The 16,712-nt window shown below is 37.9% G+C and overlaps 1 protein-coding gene across 3 annotated transcripts in view; it reads right to left on the bottom strand.

Moving 5' to 3' along the window:
• Positions 1 to 16,712, bottom strand: part of MSH3 (mutS homolog 3) — a 235,127-nt gene that overhangs the window by 58,285 nt on the left and 160,130 nt on the right. For all 3 annotated transcript variants that reach the window (XM_063612172.1, XM_055298178.2, XM_063612173.1), the window contains one exon: positions 14,708 to 14,865. In XM_063612172.1, the coding sequence (XP_063468242.1) occupies positions 14,708 to 14,865 (158 nt within the window). The remainder of the gene's footprint in view (positions 1 to 14,707; positions 14,866 to 16,712) is intronic.

The following is a 16,712-nucleotide window of genomic DNA, read 5'->3' as shown; positions in this document are numbered from 1 at the left end:
CATATCATAATGCACAGATATATCCATTAGAAACAAATGCATGTGTTTGCCAAAACTCCACTTTTTTAAAAAATCTGCTTCTTATTCAGGAAAAGATTCATGTGAGGTTATAGTATTCAGATAAAAGATTCTGGAGGCCAGGCACGGTGGCTCACGCCTGTAATCCTAGCACTTTTGGAGGCCGAGGCAGGTGGATTACCTGAGGTTAGGAGTTCGAGACCAGCTTGACCAACATGGTGAAACTCCGTCTCTACTAAAAATACAAAAATTAGCTGGGCGTGGTGGCACATGCCTGTAATCCCAACTACTTGGGAGGCTGAGGCAGGAGAATCGCTTGAACCCAGGAGGCAGAAGTTGCAGTGAGCCAAGATTATGCCACTGCACTCCAGCCAGGGCAACAAGAGTAAAACTCCATCTCAAAAAAAAAAAAAAAAAAAAAAATTCCTAACCTCCTGTTTATAGCTTTTCATCTATTTACTTCTTCTTCTTCTTCTAGCACACTGTATAGCACATAGTGGGTACTCAATGAATATTTATGGAATCCACAGATTTAAACCTAGTGTTCTAAAAGGCCAATTGATAATAGAATCAATTTACAGATATAGCTTGGAGGTACATCTTATGCAAATATCTCATTCTGCTAGATTTTAATATTTTTACCATTGAGTTCAAAAAGCATTTGAAGTAATTTACAATAACGTATTCTAATGAAAGAATTACATGAAACTAAGATTACAAGCCATACAGTAGATTCTTAAATTTGAGCTTAGCATGAGCTTTTAAAATGCTAATTCTGTGTACCACCTTGGAGATTCCAATTAAAAAGATGTGTGAAAGGGCTTAGTAAGTAGCATTTTTTACTAGCATCCCCAAGATTCTGATGCAGCTGTTCTAAGAATGACACTAGAGAAATACTCCCTTAAAAGAAGCGAAGGGGAAAACTAAACCAAATTTGTTTCCACACCTGAGCCTTGAGTTTAGTTCTTGCTGTCTTGGCAGCCAAGACAAAAAGGAATTAAAGAGGAAGCAGCCACTGGCTGATAGTAGGAAGCCTGGCAGTTTGTCAGAAAAGGCCAATAAATTGCTTCAAATCTTTTTGTAAACAGGCACAGTATGCACATGGAGAGAAAAAATGTCCCTAGCATTAACAAAAAAATAATTTACCAGATGGCACTTCATGTAAAGGACATTAAGTAATAAAAATGAAAATGTTCTTATGAGCAATTTTGGAGAATATATAGAAATATCATCAAATGAGTATTTCTTATTCTAATATATTTTAAGCATGAGAACAAACTTTTAAACACTGGTGGTGGGATTCTAAGCTGTTACAGCCTCCTTGGAGAACATGAAAGACATGCTCCTTACAATCCAACAACTCCACTCCTAGATTAAGAAAGACTCCCTTGTGTGCAGTAGGAGTTGAGACAAGTCACAAATATGACTGTTTATATTTGCAAAAAATTGGCATCATATCAAGAAAAATGATGGAATAGTAATATATTTATAAAATAGACTATCATAATTAGGGAAAAATTAATGAACTCAAAGCATATGTACCCATATGAATTTTATAAACACTGAGGGGGGAAAACCCACTTACAGAATAACATAGTGTGATACACTGTGTGTAAAGTTTAACAGCATACCAAATACTTCCATGCATTGTTTCAAAAAACATCAGTGAGTAAAAACGTAGAGAAATGCATGGGATGGATACCAAAGTCAAGGACAACCAGTTAGTTACTATGGATAGGGTAGAGGGCAATGGGATTAGGGAGGATTAGAGGTTCGATTGTATTGTAATGTTTTATTTCTTTAGTAGGGTAGAAGGTGCATGGAGGATTATTATATGTCTGAATTATTTTATAAAAAATAAACGAAAGCTACAAGGGCATAATATTAAACTATATCCTAGGGATATAATTTAATGGGATATAATTATATCCTAGGGATAAAATTTAATGTAGTCCATGTAGATTCCTTTCCAGTGGTAACAACAGGAAGATGTGGAGCACAGCGGAATGGATAGGGAACATGTCCCATATACTAAAGGGCAGTCTGTCCCAGACGGAGCTCTCGGAGGTTAAAGAAATCAAGGAGTATCTGTACTCCAGATACACTTCAGCTATTAAAAAGAGCAAGACTAATGTGTATAAACTGATAGAGAAATATATCTCCCACATATTAGGAAACAAAAGCAAGTTATACGACAGTAATGCTTAGTATACCATTTTAGAAAAGAAAAGATGTATACTTACAGACTTGTGAAATGTTACTTAAAGAAACATGGTAGACCTGGGGAGAATGGGGTGTTTTTGTTTCACTTCATACCCTAGTACACCTGTTACATTTCATAATAAACACCTATTATTTTTATAATTCAACACATGATTTCTCCAGGAGGGCTTGAGGAAGTGCTTCCACATCTTGGCTTCACTTTAAAATCATCTGGGACACTTTTAAAATGTGACTTCCAGACCATGCCCCAGTCCAACTTAAGATTTCTGGAGGTAGGGTTCAGGCATCAGTATTTTTTTTAAAGCTCCATGAAAAAAAAAATTTAATGTGCACTGAGGGTTAAGAGTGCCATATGAGCAGTGTTTTTATTATGAAAATTAAATATATGAATCTTGTATTTTCTCCCAGACAGAATGCCATCAACTCCTAAAGGAAGAAGAACTAGGGTTACTTATAGTCTGGGAAAAACTCTGTGGACAAGTTAAGATCTGATATACTGAAGTGCCCAGGATGGTCTAAAGCTTAAAACCCCAAATTCCATGTCCCTGGGTAGGAAAGAGATATTTGCCCCAGAAAAAAAGAGTTGCCAGACAGTGACAATGTAAGCATTTCACCAGATTCCTATAAAACATCTCATTTTGACCAATACTGGTAGTTTGTGAGGGTGAGGAGGTTTTACTTTTTTTTTTTTTTATTATTATACTTTAGGTTTTAGGGTACATGTGCACAATGTGCAGGTTTGTTACATATGTATCCACGTGCCGTGTTCGTTTGCTGCACCCATTAACTCATCATTTAGCATTAGGTATATCTCCTAATGCTGTCCCTCCCCCCTCCCCCCAACCCACAACAGTCCCCAGAGTGTGATGTTCCCCTTCCTGTGTCCATGAGTTCTCATTGTTCAATTCCCACCTATGAGTGAGAACATGCAGTGTTTGGTTTTTTGTCCTTGCGATAGTTTACTGAGAATGATGTTTTCCAGTTTCATCCATGTCCCTACAAAGGACATGAACTCATCATTTTTTATGGCTGCATAGTATTCCATGGTGTATATGTGCCATATTTTCTTAATCCAGTCTATCGTTGTTGGACATTTGGGTTGGTTCCAAGTCTTTGCTATTGTGAATAGTGCCGCAACAAACATACATGTGCATGTGTCTTTATAGCAGCATGATTTATAGTCCTTTGGGTATATACCCAGTAATGGGATGGCTGGGTCAAATGGTACTTCTAGTTCTAGATCCCTGAGGAATCGCCATACTGACTTCCACAATGGTTGAACCAGTTTACAGTCCCACCAACAGTGTAAACGTGTTCCTATTTCTCCACATCCTCTCCAGCACCTGTTGCTTCCTGACTTTTTAATGATGGCCATTCTAACTGGTATGAGATGGTATCTCATTGTGGTTTTGATTTGCATTTCTCTGATGGCCAGTGATGATGAGCATTTTTTCATGTGTTTTTTGGCTGCATAAATGTCTTCTTTTGAGAAGTGTCTGTTCATGTCCTTTGCCCACTTTTTGATGGGGTTGTTTGTTTTTTTCTTGTAAATTTGTTTGAGTTCATTGTAGATTCTGGATATTAGCCCTTTGTCAGATGAGTAGGTTGCAAAAATTTTCTCCCATTCTGTAGGTTGCCTGTTCACTCTGATGGTAGTTTCTTTTGCTGTGCAGAAGCTCTTTAGTTTAATTAGATCCCATTTGTCAATTTTGGCTTTTGTTGCCATTGCTTTTGGTGTTTTAGACATGAAGTCCTTGCCTATGCCTATGTCCTGAATGGTATTGCCTAGGCTTTCTTCTAGGGTTTTTATGGTTTTAGGTCTAACATGTAAGTCTTTAATCCACCTTGAATTAATTTTTCTGTAAGGTGTAAGGAAGGGATCCAGTTTCAGCTTTCTACATATGGCTAGCCAGTTTTCCCAGCACCATTTATTAAATAGGGAATCCTTTCCCCATTGCTTGTTTTTGTCAGGTTTGTCAAAGATCAGATGGTTGTAGATATGCGGCATTATTTCTGAGGGCTCTGTTCTGTTCCATTGATCTATGTCTCTGTTGTGGTGCCAGTACCATCCTGTTTTGGTTACTGTAGCCTTGTAGTATAGTTTGAAGTCAGGTAGCGTGATGCCTCCGGCTTTGTTCTTTTGGCTTAGGATTGACTTGGTGATGCGGGCTCTTTTTTGGTTCCATATGAACTTTAAAGTAGTTTTTTCCAATTCTGTGAAGAAAGTCATTGGTAGCTTGATGGGGATGACATTGAATCTATAAATTACCTTGGGCAGTATGGCCATTTTCACGATATTGATTCTTCCAACCCATGAGCATGGAATGTTCTTCCATTTGTTTTATCCTCTTTTATTTCATTGAGTAGTGGTTTGTAGTTCTCCTTGAAGAGGTCCTTCACATCCCTTGTAAGTTGGATTCCTAGGTATTTTATTCTCTTTGAAGCAATTGTGAATGGGAGTTCACTCACGATTTGGCTCTCTGTTTGTCTGTGATTGGTGTACAAGAATGTTTGTGATTTTTGTACATTGATTTTGTATCCTGAGACTTTGTTGAAGTTGCTAATCAGCTTAAGGAGATTTTGGGCTGAGACAATGGGGTTTTCTAGATATACAATCATGTCATCTGCAAACAGGGACAATTTGACTTCCTCTTTTCCTAATTGAATACCCTTTATTTCCTTATCCTGCCTGATTGCCCTGGCCAGAACTTCCAGCACTATGTTGAATAGGAGTGGGTTTTACTTTTTTTACACATTTATTTTAGAAATTAAAAAATTTACATAAGTAAAAGAAAAGAAAAATCACCATAAAGCCATATTCCCCATGGTATTTTGGAATAAGCCTTCTATCTAGATGGTTTTCTCCGCATATATTTATACACACAATTACTCATACAAAAGTGAAATGAATGTCAGGCTTTGTAACTGGCTCTTTTTCACATATTGTAACAAGCATATCTTTCCACATAACACTACCCACCAGGACCAAGACACTGCAAAATATATCCCGAAGTAGCTAAAAAACTGATATGTTTGATGGAATTAATTGAGAATGAATCCTACTATGCTGAAACAACAAATTTGGTGCTGGCAAGGTTTAAAGCTTGGTTGTTGTATCACACAGTGATTGGCAATTGGGCCAGTTCCTTAAGGCTGTTCCTGGGTCATGAGATAAAGGCATGTCTCAGCATGGAGGAGGATGTGCATCTTCCATGCGACCACCTTCCATGCCAGCCGCTTCCTGAGGAACAGGAAGAAAGGCACTGCCATTACCCTGTTGTGTGTGGGTGGTGCCTCTAGGTTCCTGGATTCTCAACTCTATTACGGCCACAGTGTTCTAAGAGGGAAAGTGTCAGGGAGATTAGACTTGGTCAACTTCTTTCAATGAGAATAACTAAGAGGAGCACTTCACAGTGATTTCACATCCTTTTAAAACTTATTCTCAAATCAACCTTGTGAAGTCGGTATTATCGAACTTTTTGTTTTATAGATGCAAAAATGGATGCTAAGTTTAGAAAAGTGAGCACTATACTCACACATATATGAAGACAGACTTTTAAATCTAAAATACTAATGGCATAGAATCTGGAAGGAAAAAAAACCCTAAAATTTACTAGGTACCTACTATGTGTCTGGCATTTTCACGTACTTTATTTAATTCCCACAATAATATATGAGGGTTAGCAATATCATCTCCATTTTACAGGAAAAGAACTGAGACACTGAGAAGTAGTAATTTGAAAAAGGTCACATAGTTGTTAAAAGGGAGAAGCAAGATTTGTGCTCAAGTATACATGTCTGATTCTTTTGACTATGGCACAGTACTTCTCTCAGGGTTCTAAAAGGATGAAGTAACTTGCACATGGCCAGGATGCTGGGGAACTTGTACAGAATCTTGAGTTTTCTAGATCTAAAGCCCCCATTCTTTCCCATACACAGCCGGTTTACTCACATTTTGCAGGTAATTAATATTAGCAAGAGATCTGAGAATCCTATTGACCTATCAAAAACTGTATAAAGTCTAGGATTTTACTCGGCTTAAAAGCTAACAAGTTACCCTAATACCACTGGTTTCACAGATGCTGGCAGAAGACACAAGGCCACTAGGTCAGAGACAACGGACTTTATTACTCATGTTGGTTTACATTAGCCCCCAAGTCCTGTGAGGGTGATGTACCATGGATGCTATGCATACAACAAGGGAAGCAAGCTTCCTCTTTAAGGGGAGAATTAACTTATCCCTCCAGGTTGTTTGCTGCAAGCACAACTTTGACAAATAAGTGGCCCATGGAAAAAGCAATCAGGGGCTTTCTTGGCATACTCAGTAAGAATATGCAGGGACACAGGCCCTATGGCAGACTGCTTCTATAAACATTACCTGAAGGTTGATAAACTAACAGCTACTCAAATGGCAGAGCACAGGAAAATGTCCCATATTTCAGTATTTAAATCTCCACAATGTGCATATTTCTTTTTAAACTGGCACATGTAATTCTTTATTAATTAATTAATGCTTTTTTTTTCCTTTTTTTTTTTTTATTATACTTTAGGTTTTAGGGTACATGTGCACAATGCGCAGGTTTGTTACATACGTATCCATGTGCCATGTTGATTTCCTGCACCCATTAACTAGTCAATTAGCATTAGGTATATCTCCTAATGCTGTCCCTCCCCGCTGCCCCCCACCCCACAACAGTCCCCGGTGTGTGATGTTCCCCTTCCTGTGTCCATGAGTTCTCATTGTTCAATTCCCACCTATGAGTGAGAACAATTAATTAATGCTTTAAAGTTGTGGTCAATTTTGAAATATGGGATCAGTATCTCTGGGTATGTTTCAGACTAATGATAACTTCCAGGATGAAGTGAAAACAATGTAATATAAATGTGAAAATAATTTCATTTCTGATTGACTTTATATTAGTAGCTATACTTACTGCCATCCTGAGTGGGGTAGGGGATACACAATGGAGTAGGGTTCTTTCCCTCAAATAGTGAACAAATAGCATGATGGCATGGGATAACCAATTAGGAACTAAGATAGATACTGAAATAAGACACTGAAATAACTGAGTCCAAATAAATAGGGCATTAGGAGTTTACCACAAGCATATCATTGTGGAATGAAATAGTCAAAGTGTCATAGAGATGGGACTTAAAATTGTAACTAATATTACCGAAGAACTATTATATGTCAGGTACTAGATTGTTTTACTTGCATTATTTAAACTACACAACAACACCCTGGAATGTAAGTGTCATGATTATCCCATCTTACAGAGAAAGAAGCAGGTTAAGAGAGTTGAACTGCTGGCATGGTCTGATACTCAGATTTGCCTGAGACCTCCCACTTTAGGGACCAGAGTCCAGAATGAGCAATTAAGCTTAACCTGGACCTTCATGGAGTGCAAATCTCCTCTTACTCAGCATCACAAAGGTGCACTGGTACAGAGTGTTGTCAGGACAGACTAATCTCCATGACACTGGAACTTTGCTCTTTCCCTGTGTATTAATAATTTATCCTGCCACATACCTAAACTTAAGTGTTTTCCTTATAAGACCGAAACTTACATAGAAATTTGATGACTTTTTGCGTCCTGTGGCAAAGCTTAGTTAAGCTCCAATATACTATTTTAGATGGTGTTTGAATCACAAGGGGATGTTTCCGTCAGATTCCAGAAATCTGAACTAAGAAACAGAGTTATGTCAACACATCTTATTTATATTACAGTTTTTATTGTCAGTTTTTAAACAAATATTTACTGCACATCTACTCAGTACTAAGAATAGGGGATAAAAGGTGTGCAGAACAAGCACAATTTCTGTCTCAGTGGAGCCTGTGATCCAAGAATAATATAATCAAACATTTGTTTCCTAAACTGTAACCAATGGGACCCAATAAAACCTAGTCTGTGTGATAATACCCAATATATTCTTCTAGCTGATTTTATTACTAAAAGATTGCTGTCAAACACAATAAAAATTTGTTTTAAGTTGCCTTCTTAACTAATTAATTTATTTGGTTTTCTGGGTACTGTGAACTATTTAATTGAACAAATTTAGCTTTGTGGAAACCTTTGAACCAGATTTACGGCTTATCCACAGCAGTGTTGGGCATTGATGTTTTAAGCCTCAGTCGTGGCTCCATTTTAAGCCCTCATCCTTATTTATTCACTTACGCTATTTTGAATTTTCTGCAAGCTGCCTCATTCCTTTCTGGAAGATGGCAGGATAAACATGAATGAATGAATGAATGAGCAAGCAAACAAACACATATACACATACACTTCTCTAGCATTGCATGGTCTTACCAAATTGTAAAGATTTGCTTCTCCATCTCCCTTACTGCACTTGAGCTCCTTAAAGACAGGGGCTTTCTTGGCATACTCAGTAAGAATATGCAGGGACACAGGTCCTATGGCCTTAAAGACAGGTAAATTATCTTATTCAGGTTTGTATCCGTAATGTCTAGCATAAAACTATAGTGCACTAAGGTTTTAATAAAAATATGTTTTTGGCCGGGCGCGGTGGCTCACACCTGTAATCCCAGTGCTTTGGAAGGTCAAGGCGGCGGATCACCTGAGGTCAGGAGTTTGAAACCAGCCCGGCCAACATGGTGAAACCCCGTCTCTACTAAAAATACAAAAATTAGCTGGGTGTGGTGGTGGGCACCTGTAATCCCAGCTACTCAGGAGGCTGAGGCAGGAGAATAGCTTGAATCCAGGAGGCGGAGGTTGCAGTGAGCCAGGATCGTGTCACTGCACTCCAGCTTGGGCGACAGGAGCGAAACTCTGTCTCAAAAAAAAAAATTATATATATATATATATATAATTTTTTTTTTGAGACAGAGTTTCGCTCCTGTCGCCCAAGCTGTATATATACATATATACACATGTATATATATGGGGAACTGGGTGACTTGTCCTATATATATACGTTTTTAGCACAACAGAGTTTAAATCTCATTATTGGGCCAATGTTAACATCTCCTAATACCATTATAATTTTTATGTCATTACTGATGACATGGAAATGTAATGGCCTTCTTATTGCATAACTCCACCTCTGTGCCACATGCTATAAATTAATGATTTTGATACTTTTTCTTCTACTCCATTCTACTGCATTTAAAAAAAAAGCTTATTTGGGTCAACTGGACATTGGTTGCACCCTGATATGCCATGATGTGGAACACAAAGCACTATCTAGGAAGTATTATCCCAAAATGCTAATTGCAATTCAATGCACTGATTTCATACCCACAGTTTGAAACAATGCCTATCCTACACGAGGGATCTTATCTCTTTCTCAAATGGCTAAATCCCATGAACTTTAGAACGACAAAAAAACTCATAAAAAATCCAAAGATGTACAATAAAGAAAAACGCATAATGCAACTCCAATGTAGCCATTATCAAACTCAAACAATGATCAATTCATAGCCAATCTCATTTCATCTCTATCCTACCAAATTTCCCTATCCATCCTTGATTATTGTGATGTATATCTTAGGTAGCAAATCATTTAATATGTAAACAGTTTAGCATGTATCACTCAAGTAAGGATTTTTCTATTAAATCATAACCATTGCATTGCACTATTTATCTCACTTAAACATTTAAAGTAATTCTTCAGTATCGTTAGACACCCAGTCAGTGCTCAAAAATTTTTAAATGTTTCACTAGTGCTTTAAAAAAAGGTTTATGTGTTTGAGTCAGGATTGAATTAAGATCTGTATGTTGGAACTGAGTGACTGGTCTTTAACTCTCTTTTAATATGCAAGTTCTCTTCCCTCTCTCTCTCACCTTTTTTTTTTTTTTTTTGTCATTGCTATTTATTTGTTAAAAAAAACACCAGTCATTTGTCCTATAGTTTCCCACAGTCTAGATTTTGTTGACAGTATCCCCATGGTGGTGTTTAACATATTCCTCTATTCTCTTTTTTCTCTTGTAAATTGGTATCTAGATCTAGAGGTCTGAACAGTTCAGTTTGATTTTCTTTTTAGATGGAGTCTCCCTCTGTTGCCCAGGCTGGAGTGCAGTGGCGTGATCTTGGCTCACTGCAACCTCCACCTCCCTGGTTCAAGCAATTCTCCTGCCTCAGCCTCTGGAGTAGCTGGGATTACAGGTGCTTGCCACCACACCTGACTATTTTTTATATTTTTAGCAGAGACAGGTTTCACCATGTTGGCCATTGTTGGCCAGGCTGGTCTTGAACTCCTGACCTCAGGTGATCCACCCACTTTGGCCTCCCAAAATGCTGGGATTACAAGCATGAGCCACCATGCCCGACTATTCAGTTTGATTTTTTTTGGCCAGAAGACATCGTAAGTTGTCACAAACTTTTACCTAATGTCTGGTTGTCTCTGCTTTGGTGACATTAGCAGCCATTTCTGATTATTACTTAAATCTGTTATTACATCAGGGGTTGCAAAAAGGCACTAATTCTTATCATTCCTGCTTGGTTTATTAGCTGGAACATTTTTCTAAAGAAAAACTTCCCCCTGTTACCTATTTGAAAAGATAGGATACCTGCTTGGATCTTTCTCTTTATTTTTCAGTTTTCAACCTCCAAAGTGACTAATAATATTTTGATTTTAAGTACTATTAGGATTCATTCTAGGATCCTCCAAAGGAGATCAATTTATTTTTTGTTTTTTTTTTTTAGAATCATAAATTCTTGGATATAACATATCTCACTGGATATCCCATTGAACTACGTTCAAGTCTACCATTTAAAAACAAAACAAAACAAAACAAGTCCCTCACTGGATCAATCTCTCCTGTCTTCTTCCTGGCCAACCTTTGCAGTATCACCTGTACTAATCCCTTCTACTTCCTGACCTCTAACGCACTCTTTAGCCCTCTTTTAACTGGAGTGTGGCCCCACCACTCCATGAAAGCAGCTCCTGCTAAGGTCATTAGTAACAGCTATTTTGCTAAGACCAAAGGTGACTTTTCAGGCTTCAACTCACCTGACCTTTCAGCACTGTTGACCACTTCTTTTCTTCTTGAAGCACTCTTTCCCCTTGCTCCCATGACACTGTAATGTCCTGTTTTTCTCTCCTGCCTCTCTGGCTACACCTCCTTTGTTGGTTTTCAACCTTAACTTCTTACTCAACTATGAAATCTCGGCAGTTTTAAGGTTCAGTCTCAGAACATTAATCTTCTCCACCATACTCTCTGTCAAGATGATCTCATCCACACCCAATCACGTACACAAAAATGTCTCACAACAAATTTACATCTTTACCTTTGATCTCGCTCTCTGAAATCTAAACTTTATATCCACTGCCTACTACATGATAGCTCCCTTTGAATGTCTCAGAATAATTATACTTATTATACACAAAGATAAAGTTGGAATCTATGAAAAAACATCATCCTCTTCTAGTAAATGTCACCATTCACCATTCAGATGCACAAACTCAATGTCATCTCTGACAACTCCATTTATCTCAGCTGCCATACCCCTATCTATCACCAAGTCGTGATGATTTATTTCCCAAATATATTTCAAATATGACTCCTTTCCACTTGAACTAGCACTACAAACTTAATCCAAGCTACTGATCCTCTCACCAAGACCATCAAAAGAGCCTGCTCTTTGCCTTCCTCTGATCTACTTGGTTTTTTCTCCAGACATTCTTTACAGTGTAACCAATGTAGACATAATCATGCCAAACCCTGGTTAAAATTCTTCAATAGTTTACCATGGCTCTTAGGATAAACTCCTAACATGGCTATGCTTCACCTAGAATCTTGCTCTCCTGGAGGACCACTCTTCACTCATTGTCTATGTTTTTTATGCTAAAGGACTTTTGCACATGCTCTCTCTGAAATGTTCTTCCTTCCTTCTTACACTCATCCTTCAGAGAGGCACTCAAAAGTTACTTGCTAAGGGAAGCCTTCCCCTGACCTCCCCGACCAGATCATACCCCAGGATCACAGCCCGTCTCAGCATCTTGCATATAGCCTTCATAGACTTGTCATAGGTGCCGTTTTACATTTCTGTATGTGATTATTTGGTTAATGCTGATTTTCTCCACTAGGTAGCTTTCATGAAATCAGAAACTGTGGTTCCTTTGTATTCTCAGTGCCTGCCATATGTTAGGTATTCACTTAGTACATGTTGGATGAATGAATAAATGAAAATGAATGGATAAATACTCAAATTTCTTGAAATTAGCATGGTTTAGAAGGCTTAGACATGTACTCATTGAATGTACTTTACATAAAGTACTCTATATAAGGTGCACATAACAGTGCCTGCACCTTGATAAGAATATTACACTAATATTGTAAATATATCATAAAGGTTGGCTGTTACTGTTATTACTGATTTCATACCCTATGACAGAAACTATTTTCTGATTACCACTGATTGTATTCCCAATTACTGTGCTTAACTCTACTTAAAAGCTGGACAAAAACCACCTTCTTATTTTCTGTTTTCTTTGCAACTATGGACATGAGACACAGTTCTGGTCAGTGAAAGGTAAGTTTTCTGGGAGGATCCTAAAAACCTACTGATGTCCTAAATAAAAAAAAAAAAGGGCGGAGTGGGGGAGCTATGGCAGTCCCTTCTCCTTTTTACCTCATGTGAATAGGAATGTGATGCCTGGAGCTGCAGCAGCAATCTTACAACTCCCAGGGAAAGGACAGTGAAATGGCAGAGCCACTGAAACACCAGGAGCAGCTACCCACTCCAGGCTTCTCCTTATATGACAAAAATAAACCCTTCTTTTATTTTACTTGTATTTACAAACATTCTTGATATTCTGCTCAGTAACAAGATTCCCTTCCAGGCAAATCCCCTTATATTGACCAATAATTTTTTTTTTCTCTTTTTTTTCTTTGCTAAATATCTCTGCTACTTTCCTTAATAGTGTAACCAAAATAAAATACCTGGTTTGTTTTTCTTATAAAATAGAAAATGAATTACAGTCTTAACTAAAGAAAGACTCTTTAAATTTCTTATTTTGAGTTAATTTAAACATATATGGGGATCAGAATAACATCTATTTGGTGACATGGCATCAAACAGAATTCAGGGTACTTTGTTCATTCTCAGATGAAAAATGTAGCTTTAAAGCATTATAGTGTCTACTCAAGCATATCAGTATTAGCACGTGATATATTCTGATGTGATTCCATAGTCAAATATTATATAAATATGTAGCTGGACAACAACTCAGACACTCTATACACAGAGCTTGACTATGCACAGAGACTGTACTTACTTTTTAGAAATGTACATGTAAGAAATATACACAATGCTTTAAGAACTGATAAATCAGAAGGTGTTAAACAGATTAAACTACGAATTCTCCTTAGTGAAACCAGGATATTTCACTCATATTCCTAACATGGCATAAAATTTAGGTTTACACATTGAGGGTAAGACTTAGTCAGTTGCATATAATGTTCGTAGAGTAAAAAGGGATATCAACAAAATGATCTTGGTCCAATGCCTTTTGCAGTTTGTCTCAGGTCTGCACCTAAAATGGGGAGGATGGACTAGTTTTCAGACTGTGCTCTACAGAGCCTAACAGCCAAGCCTCCAAGCCTTCTACCCCTGGAAGACAGAGCAGATCTGTTTTTATCTGTTTAAATATTGATTTTCTACAAAAGATTTTCTTCAAAATAAGAACTCAGCTGGGTGTGGTGGTTCACGCCTATAATCCCAGCACTCTGAGAGGCCAAGGCGGGCAGCTCACTTGGGGTCAGGGGTTCGAGACTAGCCTGGCCAACATGGCGAAACCCTGTCTCTACTAAAAATACAAAAATTAGCCGGGCGTGGTGGTGGGCACCTGTAATCCCAGCTACTCGGGGGGCTGAGGCAGGAGAATAGCTTGAACCAGGGAGGCGAAGGTTGCAGTGAGCAGAGATAGTGCCACTGCACTCTGGCCTAGGAAACAAGAGCAAAACTCCATCTCAAATAATAATAATAATAAATAAAATAAAATAACTCAATAACTAAAAATAATTTGGAAACTACTGGACAAAATTAACTCCAAAGTCTTTTCTAGTATTAACAGTCACAGTAAAAATAACATGGCTTTTTTTCTGTTTTTTTTTTTTTTGAAACAGGGTCTCACTTTGTTGCCCAGGCTGGAGTGCAATGGTGTTACCTTGGCTCACTGTTGCCTTAACCTCCCCAGGCTCAGGTGATCCTCCCACCTTAGGTTCCTGGCTAATTTTTTTATTTTTTGTCAAGATGGGGTTTTACCATGTTGCCCAGGCTGCTCTCAAACTCCTAGACTCAAGTGATCCTCCTGCCTTGGTCTCCCAAAGTGCTGGGATCACAGGTGTGAGCCACTGTGCCTGGCCTTGAAATAATTTATTTAAGCTCCTAAATGTTGAATGCTTTAAGAGCATCTAAATATGTACACAAAAGGAAAATTCATGCGATAATGTGGGCTTGACTTATTTTCAAGAATATATTCAAATTGAATTAATGTACTTACCTTGTGAAAATGCCATCCACAATCCCAATTGTTGCTTCTTCTGCAGGAACATAGGAGCCAATCTGAGCCATGATGGTAATCAATGCAACTTGTTTTATGTAGGAGCTCTTTCCACCCATGTTTGGTCCGGTAATTATCATTACTCTCTCTGAGTCCTCCTAAAAATTAGAAAGGAATTTCACTTATTGTACCAGAAAAGTTTTTAGATAATATCCACAATTTATCTCTTAAGTGGAAATGCATTAGGCAAAACATTACTTTGTAGCATAAATATCACAAAAGGAAAGCGGTCCACTTTGTCTTCAACCTGAACTGTGTGATACTGCAGAAAAGTGAATTCTTAGCAGTACACACAGCTATTCCTGGGTATTAAAAAGGAAATAAGACCAGAAGTGGATAACTGCTATGGCTTTCTCATTAAGCATTTTTTAATCTGCCTATGTGCATGTTCTCCCTATTGCTTATGTTTAAAGACTATCAATTTCCATTTGTCCATCTTAAAACAACAGATATTATATATCTAATTGCCCAAGGCCCTATTTGGGGTTGGCAGCACATGTAATTTTTGGCAGCAATTTTTCAGTTACAGGTAGATGACTACTAAAAGATATTTATAACATCAAATTCTAGATATTGGTTTATCAGCATTTAATTATTTACTAGCATTCACCAGAGAGCACGTGGAGGCAGAATTGTAACTCTTGCAACAACTTAATTTTCTAGAACTTCTCTGTATTGATCAATTACAGTATTTTCCAGGTACACACCCCTGCTAAAGGAAATTGTCCAACTACAGCCCTTGGCAGAGGAGTTAGCCCAGGGCATCCATGCTCTGTGCCATGTGAATCCCACACTTTGGCAATAGCTGCCTGGTCAAGGGTAGCCACGCTGGCCAGGCGCAGTGGCTCACACCTGTAATCTCAGCACTTTGGGAGGCCAAGGAGGTGGATCACTTGAGGCCAGGAGTTCGAGACCAGGCTGGTCAACATGGCAAAACCCCAACTATACAAAAATTAGCTGGGTGTGATGATGCCAGTTCTCGGGAGGCTGAGACACGAGAATCACTTGAATCCAGCAGGTGGAGGCTGCAGTGAGCCAAGATAGCGCCACTGCATTCCAGCATGGGTGAAAGTGAGACTCCATCTCAAAAAAAAAAAATAAAAATAAAAAGCCAGAACCAGCCAATGGGCCTAGCATAAAAGCTTCTCAAACTAGGCCAATCAAATCATCTTTTGGGAGTTAACTGAGAACCAGTGAGGTTCAATTACTTGGTAACTTGAAGAGAGGTTAAAAAGAATCACAGAACCAGGCCACAAGGCACTGGGGATCATGAGTAAGTAGTTATGAGAAAATAAAAGGTATGATGAAAAATTATTTAGACCAGGGGTAAAGAGGGTAATTAGTAATGAAAGGAAGAAAAGATAGACAAAAGCCAAAAGGAAGTGAGAAACTTCACACAAATAACTGGGTATCAAAGTAAAGCCTTATAAAGTGTTACTAATGGGGGATAAAAAGAAAACCTGTTCCATCCCTAAAGCTGTATCATATTCTAATTAGCCACACATTTCCAGTCTCCCTACTGCCAAACTGTGCTAGAGATCCTGCTCTTCCTGTGTAATTCCTTTCTCTTCTGGCTCCATATGGCTTTATATTGCACCTAATACATCTCCATTACTTGAAGGAACTTGAGTGTATCTGTGTTTCTTGTGACACACAGAGCTTAACACAATAAGAACCTGAAAAGTAGTTTGATATAAGCAGAATGATAAAACTAATGATAAAAATAAAATGAATTTTACAGAGAGTAAAAAATAAGCCTGTCATAAAACAATCAAATATTGGCATGATCAAATATTTTATATCTCTTTTTAATCTCTTTAATCTCGTTTTTAATATGTCTTTATCTTTTTAAAAATCACCAAATGACACAAGAAATAGAGAATCTAACAATCCTATATTTATTAAATTTGTAAAAGCCCTTCCACAAGAAAAACTCAAAATACAG

Source organism: Symphalangus syndactylus, chromosome 11, assembly GCF_028878055.3.
Source record: "Symphalangus syndactylus isolate Jambi chromosome 11, NHGRI_mSymSyn1-v2.1_pri, whole genome shotgun sequence".
NCBI classification, from domain to species: domain Eukaryota; kingdom Metazoa; phylum Chordata; class Mammalia; order Primates; family Hylobatidae; genus Symphalangus; species Symphalangus syndactylus.
The sequence above is the reverse complement of the archived record's forward strand: the minus strand, read 5'-3'. Positions and strand labels throughout refer to the sequence as shown.